Source organism: Microchirus variegatus (genome assembly GCF_963457635.1).
Source record: "Microchirus variegatus genome assembly, chromosome: 9".
Taxonomy (NCBI): Eukaryota; Metazoa; Chordata; class Actinopteri; order Pleuronectiformes; family Soleidae; genus Microchirus; species Microchirus variegatus.
The window spans coordinates 10,547,018-10,559,947 of record NC_139810.1 but is presented as its reverse complement, the minus strand read 5'-3'; the positions used below and the strand labels follow the sequence as shown (position 1 = coordinate 10,559,947).

General features: G+C 41.8%; 1 protein-coding gene across 1 annotated transcript in view; it reads right to left on the bottom strand.

Annotated features, from left to right (window-relative positions):
- LOC310931360 (glutamate receptor-interacting protein 2-like) overlaps nucleotides 1-12,930 on the bottom strand; it is a gene marked incomplete at its 5' end in the record, with an annotated part of 64,572 nt that overhangs the window by 43,996 nt on the left and 7,646 nt on the right. The window contains 5 exons of the mRNA XM_083894489.1: nucleotides 1,052-1,127; nucleotides 1,206-1,292; nucleotides 3,658-3,803; nucleotides 8,086-8,224; nucleotides 9,434-9,514. Of these exons, the coding sequence (XP_083750615.1) occupies nucleotides 1,052-1,127; nucleotides 1,206-1,292; nucleotides 3,658-3,803; nucleotides 8,086-8,224; nucleotides 9,434-9,514 (529 nt within the window). The remainder of the gene's footprint in view (nucleotides 1-1,051; nucleotides 1,128-1,205; nucleotides 1,293-3,657; nucleotides 3,804-8,085; nucleotides 8,225-9,433; nucleotides 9,515-12,930) is intronic.

Below are 12,930 nucleotides of genomic sequence, written 5' to 3'. Positions count from 1 at the left end.
GTTAGCCTCAGGACAAGCAACGGCCATTTCTGCTTTGAAGATAATTGACTATATCCATGGTTCTCAAACTGTGGTACGTGTACCACCAGTGGTATGCAAGCTTCCTTTGGTGGTACTTGGAGGACTATAACAGAACAGAAATACTGTTCTACGGGTTTTCTATTACACAGTTCTAGCATTACTCGACTGCTTCTTTGGGAGCCTGGTCTGATGAGGTTTCAAGTGAGCTGAGCTGATACTAAAATGTGAGGTCAACAGACTGCCGGGCACTGATTGGTAAGAGAATGGCGGAGCCAGAGGGGAGGCAGGGGTGGCACTGGACCCCACTGAAATCTGACATGTCACGGCACCGCATGTCTTGTCGAAAGGAGCCAGTTGTATTTTGAATGCAGTAGTTGGCGCTATGTACCACAAAGAGTTGTAATCCACCTTACTAGGAGAAGAAGACTCGCCACAGTAGAAGAAGAAGAATGAACAGCCTTGATGAAGTAAGTTTTACCGTGGTTACCTAATGACCCTAACCCTAACCCCCTGAAATAGCCTTGGCCACCCCAAAGATGAAAGTCTACCTCCGCCACTGGCGATGTTTGACACAAGAATCCAGCCGATTTTTTTTTTAGATTTTACACATTTCCCTCGTAATTGTTGGAGATTAACATGTTTTTAGGATTGGGAAGTCTGATCTCCAGTTTGTTATTGTTCGGATTGATTCTTGTGTCGAACGTCTCTTCCTGTGACAGCACTCTGACCAATCAGTGTGCTTGGAACCACGCCAGAGCAGGTACTAAAAAAAGTACCTGGTACCAGGTACTATGCTAGTGGAAACGCAACTTAACCATGCCATGCCGAGGCAAGCCGAGTCGAGCTGGTGGAAACACGCCATTAGTTAGGTTTCGCCGAGTTCCTGGGTTCAAACTTTGAGATCAGGAGTCATTCCTGCCAAATGGAATGCACCAATAGTTTCAGAAATCTGCCTAACGTGCTTGGAAAAAACTAAAAATGCCCTTAATGGTGTGGCTTAAATGTCTTAACACACACACCGTCTCCTTACCTGTCAGCAGGTCCTCCAGGTCGGACATACGTAACCACCAGAGGACGAGACCTGCGCCAGTCTTCATGGAAGCCTCCTAAAGATCCGAAATAGATGAATCAATACAGAATTTGAAAGTGAATGAGTGTTTTCTCAAAACAGCAATAGCACTTACCTCTCATGACAAACCCAAAGCTGTTTCCCTCCTTTTGTAAATACACCTCGATGGTTTTGGTCGTGACTCCTGCTGGGGGGGTCTGGACTGAGAGTAGAGACAAAAAAAACTGATCAGTGGATGGGAAAACAAAGACAATATGTTGAATTGATCTATGTGTTTGATGTGTGAAAATCCTTTAAGAGCATTGCAGGTTCATAGTTCAGCACCAGGGACCGACTCTAATGCTGAAGTGAATGCCTTGATCGGGGAAAATTGATAATTTGTTGATTTTTGGAAATAGAGCCCACAATTAATTCAAGTGTGACATAGCACGTTCAGCAGCTCTTTCTGCAACTTTTGAATATTATCCTCTTATTTGGCTGCAGGTCAAACAACAGAGTAATATTGAATGTGGTGATGATATAACCATGTTCACAACATCTGGAGGGTTGCAGAGAGAACGCTTCCCTGCTAATGCTGCTGTCTCTTTCATTTCTAAATAAATATTATCAGTGTCCTAATTCAAAGTGATGCTCAACAGTCTGCTGTCTTTGCAATTTCAGCTCTCATGTGCACTTTTCTTAACAATCTTAACATTTTCCATCATGTGTTCCTCTACTTGGTGAGACTGTCCAGCAGAGCTGGAGACAGAATATCAGAATTGTAATGTTAAAGCTGTCCTGCACAACCTTTATATATGAAAGGTTGTCCATTACTTTATCTTTCAATGTAAAAACTTTGCACTAAGTTCATTTTCACACCTAATAGTCCGCTAAACTCGGTATGACTGGTGACTCGGTTTAGTTGGGGGTTGTGACATTCAGCCAGTCTGAGTTTGCTTTCACACTGCACTTGGAGCTGCATCAAATCGGTGTTGGTTTTTTCATTTTGTTTTATGCAAACATACGCAGCAACAATGGGCTCTGCCATTTCTCCCGGTAGTTTGCTTTTTTTGATGCACATCAGAGTTCGGTTGCCCAAACGAGCAACTGAACTAGGGGTTCCATTAAAGTCGTATTCACACCGTATTCGAATCCTAGTTCGTTGGCTCGGAATGTCAGGTTCGTTTGGGGAGGTGTGAATGTGCAAGTGAACCAAATGCAGGAAGCGGACTACAACGCAGGGCATTGTGGGTAAACACAACCAGAACATACACGCATGTAGAACAAAAGCCAGGAGAAATGTCTGAGTCCATTGTTGCAGCATATCTGTGTTGTATGTTCACATAAAACCATAGGATCGGATGCAGCTCCATGTTTTGTTCTGATGTGTAGGAAAGAAGTTGTCCTGCATTAACCAACAGATACGTTATTCAAAAGGTTTGGTTCTTTTCATTAAAGTGCAAAAATGTGAAAGCAAACTGGGACCAGCTGAATGCTGCAACCCCCAATTAAACTGAGTCTAGCGGAGACTATTAGGTGTAAACACGACGGGCTGGTGTGAATGCACCCTGAAACAACATGACTGCAAACAGGTTGGAGTAAGATTGAATTTTCAGAGGTGAATTCTACTGCTCATAACACCTGGTTGTTCCGTTGTTATTCAGGATCAAAGATTATTGCCCCTTGTTTTGTGGTTATATGTATAATATTTTTTTTAATATTAATATCACAATTAATATTGTCACCAGTAATCTATTTCTTTTCTCCCTGGGTCAGAATTGGCATCAGCTGCACAAATTGGCTCTGTTATTTTACAGATACTAAAATAATTGCAGTGCAAAAAAAGGGCAAAATTCCCCCCAAAATTTGTGAATATCAAATTTTAAGCATGTCTTTTACATGATGTTATATATGAACATATTTCACATCTGACAGCCGTCACCAACTGTCTTGATATAAATACAAGAGCATTACAGTACTTGTTGTTTACAGGGGCCGTGGTGTAAGACAACACATCTTAGAACTGCTGTACAAATCTCTTTTTGAAAGTATTTTAACTTTTCCACTTTCCTATCTAGTAAGTTATGTTCACCTCAGCTGCAAGAATAAAAAACAAGCTCTCTCAAAAAGGTGTTAAAGGCAACCAATATAATTGGTAAACCTAAAAAAAACACTTTGACTTAACTTTTTACAGAACAGGGGAAAAGTGAGAAGTATCCTGGAAGTGCCCGCCACTTTGAGCCATTGAGCTCTGGGAGGCGGTACAGAGTTTCCCCTGACAACTAAAAATGTATATTAAAAAAATCCTTCATCCAAGTGCAATAAGTATTCTTTACTGCACAAAGTGTGCACCACGCTTTTAATCCAAAGCAGCAGCAAAGAGCAGTTTTTAATGTAATTTAACACTGTTTGTGTCACTTTTATTGGTTTATTATAGTAGTCTCTTATTGTCTCGCTCCTGTTTTTAAGGACTATCTCTTATTTAATTTTACCTGTGGACAATAGTTATGTTCTATTCTATATATACTGTATATATTCTTTTTATCTTTGTGCATTTGAAAACACAGCACAACAATGAAGTCACCTACCGAATGGAGGCAGCTCGTACTCCACCTCCAGCACGACCCGCTCCCCAATGTTCTTCAGAAGGCTGATAATCTCGTCATGGCGAAGCTTTGACAGGTTGATGCCATTCACCGACTTGATGAAGTCTCCTACGTTCAGCTGGTCGCTCCTGCGTAAAAGTGACATGTTGTTGGCAATGCTGGCAAAGTATAAAGTCATCAACAGCAACAACAGCAGTAGCTCAGTGGTGTCTTTATATCCCTTTACCTGAAGACATATCCCTAAAGGACTGTCCAAAAATGACACCTACTGATACATCTCGGCATTCCACTTAAGGTCATGTTTTTGTTTCCTGTTTTAATGTGAAACTTACCTCTCCTCTCATTTCAGATGGCTTCACTTCCTGCCCCTGTGTGTGTTCCCTCCAATCTTGATTGTCTGCCCCGCCCCTCATTAGATTACCTGTGTCTCGTTGTCTCCCTCCACCTCATGTGTATTTAAGCTGTGTTCCCTTTCCCCTCTGTGCCAGTTTGTCTTTGTACCTCTGTGTCAAATGTTCCAGCTTTCTTGCAATTTATTGACCTCTGCCAAGGAGGTGTATTTTTTACCGGAGTTTGTTTGTTTGTTTGTTTGCCTGTCTGTCAGCAACATAACTCGAAAAGTCAAGGACGGAATGAAATGTCCGAAATGGGACCAGGAAATGGGACCAGGAACAAGCAACCAATTAAATTTCGGGTGTGATCCATAGACGCCCGAAATGTCAGCTGAGATAGGCACAGCACCCCCGCGACCCTTCCGGTGGAGGATAAAGCGGTAGATAATGGATGGATGGATCCGTAGACGCTATCACTGGTTTCAACTCTCACTGTCTGACCCAGGCACACCAGCAGGGTGTGTTTTGTAGGCACTGAGCTGCCTTGGCAAAGGTCTGCGCTCTCAAAGTGTTTTTCTAGTTGTGATCTGTTTTCCTGTTTTTATGAGTCCTGCTTTTCTAGATTACCATGGCTTAAACTAACACTGCTATGTTGATTATACCCAGCTCTATCTCAGCACATCTCCATCCACTCAGCTCCCTCCACAAAAATCTTGGTTGACCTCTAATCTGCTCCAACTAAACAGCCGGAAAACATAGTTGACATCACCACTTCACTGTCCACGGAGGTTCGCAACCTGAGCATCATTATGGACCTAACTTTATCATTTGACACACACATCCAATCTGTCACCAAGTCTGCCTTTTTTCATCTCAAGAATATCTCCCGACTCCAGCCATCGCTCCCTGAGTCTGCCGCTTAGATCCCCATCACACCTGGATTCCTGTAATGCCATCCTGTTTGGGGTCCCCAAGAAAACCCTGGATAGTCCTGCTAGGGTTCTCACTCGGACCAAACCATGGCAACACATCACCCCCACGCTGAAACAACTGCACTGGCTACCCGTCAAATTCCGGATTACCTTCAAGCTTCTCCTCTGCTACAAGTCTCTCCATTCCCTTGCCCCACACTATCTCTCCAACCTCCCCCACATGCACACTTCCATATTAATGTATATAGACCACCCTGTGACCTCTTTTTTGTGCATTTTTGCCACTCTTATTCACTGTGTATTTGTGTATTTTACTGTCCTTATGCCTTGAGAAATATTCAAAAACAATTTTGAAGATAGAAGTCAATTGCTGTATATTTAGAATAGAAGATGGAGGAATGAGCTAATCAGCCTTAATAATAAAGCAATTCATAATAATAATTAAATCAAAAATATACTGTAAAATACCAGAGGTAGGAATTTGGGGTGGAGAATGAAGCAGTGGCAAACAATGGTCATTGCGTTACTCTTGGCCAGCGAGTCCCAAACACTGAGTAAGATAAATATGACATTTGCTCACACATTTGACGGTGTGATTTGGGACACAACTGTTTGACATTTTTTAAAAGTGGGACCCAGTGTTGACAGTTTGGAAAACACTGCTCTAGGCGTGGAACGAGTGACCAAGCATGCAGTACCTTTTGCCTCCAAAAGGTCCCATAACCGGAAAATGACATGTAGCTCAGATCATGATGAACGTGAAAGTGAATTTAATATAATGTCATTTTTCCATATGAATGTCTGTCGTCCCCAGATATGACTGTACACGGTGTCTCACATGTGACATTCTGAGTCAACGTGCTGCTCATTTATGGAATTCGATTTGTGTCAATATTTTCAAACAACACTTTTTAAGAAGCAAACAAAATATTGATTTAATCATTGAAAAATATTGGGTAAGACTTTATAAGTACTCATACTCCCTCACTTGTTCTTTGCGCCCCCTCACTTGCGGGCTGGCAAAATAATTGTAAGTATCCGACAAACTTTAGATATTTACAATTATTTTGTCGGATGTCGACGGGGAAAACCTGGAGAACAAGTCCCAGACGAACAGCGACTCCAAGCCCATGACGACTTCTGGTCTATTGAGCTGTCACTCCAACTCAGTAGCCAATCAGCAAGCAGCTTCCCAAGGCCCGCCCACAAACCATGGCACAAAGAACAAGTGAGGGAGCACAAAGAACAAGTGTATTTTCAATATTTTATTTGCATCTTAAAAAGTGTTGGTCGAAAATATTGACACAAATCTATTTCCATACTCATTGCAGAGCTGTATGAAATAAATGGTTGGCCTTGCTCGTCCTTTTCACCTCTGGGCTACTGCCGATCAACAATGACGACAGACAGGCAGACATAGACAGACATCCGTCTCAGTGGCAGAGCTAAGCCGCCTATCATCTGGTCCAGTCTCATCACATGATGTCCCTGCTCGTTTCTGTCCTGTCTTCCCGCCTGCATGTCACCCAGTAAATTAGCTAGCACTTGCACACAAGCATAAAGACAGCTGCGGGAAGACGAGCCGCTGGGAGGAATTAGCACAGTGTCTGTCTTTACACTTCCATGGACTTGACAAGTGATGGCATATTTGGCTAAGATATTTACAGAGAGGCTGTGTCATTCTTACAAAATGTGCGCGTGTGTGTGTTCGATCATACGCTGTTTAATCATCATGAAACATGAGTCTGCAACTCCATAATTCAGGAGGTTGGTGTTGGGGAAAATTGGCTTAATTAAGTTGACGTCTGGGGAAGATTAGAACATGAGAGACATCCTCATTAAAGAGCCATATTGATTAATCGCACACAGTAATCTAAAGTCAGGGAAAGCAACAGTGGGCTATACTTTTTTCGCCTCCTGTTGTCACTATTGTCAAAGTTCTGCGCCAAAAACATTGGAAATCATTGTCTGTGGTGGCTATGGGATCTACTTATTGTGCCAATTGCTGTTGTATACTAAATTGCCCCTTTGGGGATATTAAAGTAAATCAATCAATCAATACATCAGTGGTTCATGTCTCTCTGCCTTGCCTTGAAGACTCTCATTATGTCCAGCATGGCACAAAAAGTGTGGTCACACAGGTGTTTAGGGTGAATTCCAAGTCCTTGCTTAACCGTCAATCTTAACCCTCAATCTCAAAAATGCGCGCTCCCTCTAGTGCAAGTGCTGTCCCGATTCTCAGAAAAATTAAGTTGAGGGGCGAGTTTAAGGGCTGTATCGCCCTAAATATTGAGATTTTCCTAGACCACCCTTAGGAGCAAGGGCTACCCAGAATGCATTGCATGTTTTCACATAAGAAAGATGGCGTCGAAGCGAGTGCGATACAAATTTTCTTTGTTAATAGAGATATAAAAATATGGGCCTTAGTTTAGGCCCATATTATGGATTACTGACATCATTGTTGCGTAACATTTATTTTTATTTTACGATCGTTTGTTAATAGCCGGCCGGTGCGCACACGCGATCGTTTGCTATCGTTTACTTTTCAATAAGCCGTGGTGTGTGGTAACTGTCAGCTGAATATGTCCGTGGTTGTGGTATTTGTATGAGTATCATCTTATAACTAACTGACAACCTAATAACTTGACTGACATAAAATAATAAATAAATAATCGTGACATGTAAATGTGTTCTTCTTCTTCTTTTTTGGAGTTGACAGACTGGACGCAGCTTTAGCGTTATTCTGCCCCCCGCAGTCTGAAGACGTATCTGCATTTAAGGGGTGTCCCATTTCTAAGTGACAAAATAACCCTCAACACTTGGTTTTGAGGGACAGTTAAGATTAAGGGTTTAGCTTGAGGGTTAAGATAGGAATTGGAATTGGCCCTTACACTGCAGTCACACATACAGTACACATCTTTTCAGAGAGTCTGGTGCAGCAAGTGACTTCATTATTCATTATTACACCATTACCATAGTACTTCCTCGTGCGTGGGCGGGGTCATCATAGCAGGCTGCATGAAACTGAGGCTGAAACATGAGGCTTACAGTCCTGCAACACATGCATTTGCAGGAGCAGAATGACGAGTGCGGACGGTGCATTCGGTGGTAGCCAGGTTGAAATGGCATCACAGAGTATATCTCACCTGGCAGCTAGCCCACCTGGCCGTAAGTTTGACACTCTGGGCTTGCCGTCCTTATCAGAGCCTCCAGAGATGGTGAGGCCGAGGCTGCTGCCTTCCCTTTTCATCAGGTCCACTGTGGTCACTCCTCGGTACTCCTCTGCTGACAGATACAGGCAGAGGGCACAGATCCACAGTCAGAATTAGCATCTCCTTGACAGAGTCACCCTCGCTGAGGGGCAACAAAACTCACTGTCACTCACAACCACACACTTTATTTTCTCACTTTCCTTTCGTTTCTTTGTTTCTGAGTCTGAGAGAATCTGTGTGACAGCTTCTGAATGAGGAAGTGTAGTGTTTTATTAAAGCTGCTGTCACTGATGTCATCTTTTAGCAACCACGTTACCTCTTGAACAAGTTTGGCGTTGGGGTTCTAAAAGCTCAAACTGTGGTACATGTCCGACCAGCAGTATGCGAGCTTCCTCTGGTGATACTTGGAGGAAAATCTGATATACTATACCAGGGTATGTGAAGATTTTTGCCTGACAAAAAAAAAATGAATGAAATAATAATAAATAGAGTCACGGTATCTCTCACTCCATCTTAATCTAATAATCTAATTTCACTATACCAGTGTCTGAAGTATATGTGAGGAAGAAGAGGATGATGAGAGCCACTGTATTTTAACTTTGGAGAAAATTGTGTTACTTGGAGAGCTCAATATTCTTAGGTGGTTCTTGGTATAAAAAAAAAGTTTGAGAACCACTGCCCTGAAGGATCAATTGTATTGAATTTGGCCAGTGTTATTTAAAGACCTCTCCGATCCATAGTTATTAAAGGTTTGGTCGAATATTGAATGTTGTATCTGTGGCATGGCTTTACATTTTGATGTTTTGCCAGGAGGCAGGAAGCTGTAAATACACTAATTGAAAATGACAGCACGCCCACCAGATGAAAAATTGAAATTGTCTCACACAGTGTGTGTGTGTGTGTGTGTGTGTGTGTGTGTGTGTGTGTGTGTGTGTGTGTGTGTGTGTGTGTGTGTGTGTGCGCCATGAGAGAACCCATTCTGTCTTGTGCTCTGGATTGTGCTGAGCTCTTGAAATCGCTCCACGAGAAGTCCACCCAGTGTGGTTTAGTGCCACTGACAGGTATGCCACACAAGCACTTTTTTCACCTCACGTAAGCATTCAAAATAATGTAACATCAAAAGGCATAAAGCAGCAGACACGTGCACTGACAAAAATCTTAGTCAAATGCAAACCAACTCTTCTTGTTTGGAGAGGACACAGGTGAATAAGCAGCAGCAGTGAATACGACAACAGAGAGAGAAAACAGGACAATGTCGGAGACGGGGTTGACTGTATCATACCTGAAAGGCTGCGCCTCCTGGACAAATGTGATTGGTCAGTTCCTCCGGACTCCTTGCTCCCCTTTGAATATGGGCCTTCATCTGAGGAGACAGCAGTGAGGTTTATCAAGGAGCTGCTGGGAAATCGTAGAGTTACAGTGTATAGGAGAACTCAGCAGCAGAAGGATGAATAAAAAACTCCACTATCATTGCACATCATGACAGCTGCCCACACTTTAATGCCTCAAACTGCACCCTGGGTAATATTGGGGGGAAAACATCACTAAGCCAACAGCCACAAGCATCCATCAGGAAGCTGAAATAAATTAACCAGCCTGAACTTGTGGACCTGGACAGCAATTCCACTTTCGTTCCACTACAATCCTATAAATGAGTCAATGATTTAAAACAGCTTCTACAGCAAAGACCTTCTGAAACCATTAATTTAACACAGGAATTCATTTATGGAAAGCACGATGATGTATGCATCTACTAAAGCATGGACATTTTCCTGAAGGAGCAGCATGCGGTTAATGGACTGTTCGGGGCACAGATAGAAAATTATCATTTTTATGTCATTTACAACAGCTGCTACAGAGAGCCGGGGAATGTTCAATCTGCCTTGCAGGGATTGAAATGTTGTTTTTTCATTTTTTTTTTGTTTTTACCCACTGTGAGACACATACCATTTCTGACACAGCCAGGCCTCAGATTAGCAGAGCTACTGAACGGCCATCTGAGGCTGAATGCAGCCATATGAGCACGTCAGCAGTCATCGCAGTGAGGAGGAAACTGACTTGGCACTTCTCTAATCCTGTCCACTGTGGATTTACCTTCTCAGCTGTCGAGCAGTGATTGAACATCATATTACAATCTTAAAGAAAAGCTGTGCCAAGTTGGCTTTTAAAAAAGTGTGGGGTGCGTGTAAGTGTCTGACACTGAAGGCTTAAATCATTTTCATGACTCATTACTTGAGCACTGACTACATTCAAACTTAAACATTGATAGTACTCCTTTTTTAGTTTTTTTGTAACAGGCCATATAAATCTGGCATGTAGTGTTAAAATATTGCTGTATTAAAGGTCCACTGTGTTAAAAAAATGAGTGACTTCTAATCTACTCAGTTTGTCCCTTCTGTACCCAAGCGAACATGGCCCAAACTTGTTGGAACAACCTATAACATACCTTAAGGCCAGATTATAGATTCCATGTGCACAAAGGCGCAGCTTGTGAACAGGCAAGGCTGCTTGGGGCCCCGAGCCAATAGGGGGCCCCCGACACTCGGAGCCTGAGGCGTGTTTTTACCAGCGGCCTCCCCGTCCCCCTTAAACAACAATGGGCGATTTGCAATGACATCTCAGGAGGAAACCTCCCTAAAGGGGCCCCACCTTACGTTAACCTCTGTGAAGTTATCGTTCTGCAAGTTGGAAAATTAATGGGATTATTTACAGTGTAATGCACATCTTTATTTACTCAGTTTATATATGTTATTTCAGTTATTTGCAGTATTTTATTGTTCTATATATTTATATTGTTTTATAATGTGGGTTCTTTACAGTGTAATGTATTTTTTTACTAAGTTTATATAGTTTTTTTTAAAAGCTATTTACAGTATTTTCTTGTTCTTTACATTTATATTTTCACATACTTTTTAATTACAAGGTTTTTCCATGTTATTTAAATCATTTTGAAAAAAAATTATTTTGAAGTCATACATTTTTCGTTGGTGTCAGATTATTTGTAACATAATGGTGACGAACACTGGTTGGAAGGGCCCCCTGGGAATTTTTGCCTCGGGCCCCTACAGACTATAGAATCACCTCTGCATGTCCAAAAGTACAACCAACATAAATGAATCCACCCATGTTTTGAAACACGGAACACAAGACTACATAGACTCTAAATTAAGTTTTTATTTGTACGTTAGCTTCTAGTTCAGTCCCGATGGTCATCATGGTACTCAACTCAACCAAACCTTGACCCTTGTACTCGGACTCTTTGATCAATTGGATTAATATTCAAACACCGAAGACTCAAGACTCCACTTGGACAACACTGGTACAAGATCTAATTTAGAGTCAGACCTTTCATGCTGAATTTTGTTTTTGTAGTCAGGCTCGTTGATTCATCCACACAGGCAGCACTTACAGGCAGCAGCCGCTGTGACACACAACTCAGGGAGAAACTTGAGGTACTTCAAAACCCATTGTGCCCCATTACTGCAGTTTGAGTCCAAGAATCGTACCGCTTTCATACTTACTGTCATAAATCTGAACACACTCACATGCTGTACATGTGTATTTTTAGATTCAGTGTTACTTGCTTCCTCAAAGGATATCACCAACTCTGACATTAATGAACTGGAAAAGTCGCTCCCTCCAGTTCCAGAACTAGCTTGAGAATCGTTACACTTTGCAAACGGAGAAGGAAACCTTTAATGGTGCCAAATTGTCACAATGTGAACAAATAAATACCAAATATTAGGCCTCAGCTGGTAAGGGACTAGGGGGCCCTACATTAAAAGGAACAAATGGAGATGACCTAGTGGCATGCAGCTTAAAGGAGTTTTCAGCCAAGGTTGCTGCCCTCTCCTGTAACCGATTTAAAGGTCCAATGTGTAACATTTAAGAGAATTTATCGACATAAGTTTGTTCCCCATAAGTATGTCTGTATGAGTGTATAACTGCTTTAAAATAAAATAGTTTGGCTTTCTATAGCCTTGGAATAAGACTTTTATATGAACTTGGGCCGTGTTTGACAGAGGCTGCCATCTTGTTTCTGCATGTGTTTAGTGATTTGAAGGGGGAGCTAAACTCTACAAAACCCAATATACAAACCAACAAATAAACAGAAGAGAGTGGGAAAGTGGACAGAGTTGTAAAAGGCAGAAATCCTGGTATGTGAGGGCCACCATTGTTCCGCATTTGAGACATTTAAGGGGGGTTCTCACAAAATGTTTGTTACTGTGGACTAAAACGATCAGCTATTCTCGATGCCCACTCATAGCCGTGGGCCCCGTGAAATTGACTGCTTGGATTCTCCTGTTCCCACGCCCCGCCTACAAAAGATTTTACTTGCATATAGACCTTGTTTTCGGCAGCAACGTGTTTGTTTCACATTGTCGAAAACAATGTGAAGTCAGAATCTACCCATAAAGATTAATTATTGTCTGTGGCCTGAATTGTGTCATAACCGGATTATAATGCAGACTATTATTCATTCATTATTTCCATTTAAATTATTTATTCTACCACAGCAGTGCAAAATGATTAAAAATATCCTCATGTATACACATCACACTTCCTCATGAATGCAGACTTTCACAAATTGGTGAAGGAAATAAATAATCCCAGAAAATATGGATATAATCGTCTACCAAGACTAAACCAAAGATTTAACCAAATATTTAAATTGTGCAGGTCCATTTCTGTCATGTTGGTTTTTGCTCTTTAATTTCGTTGTACATGTTGCAAATGACAAATAAAGATTCTATTCTTTTCGATGTTGCACTATACACA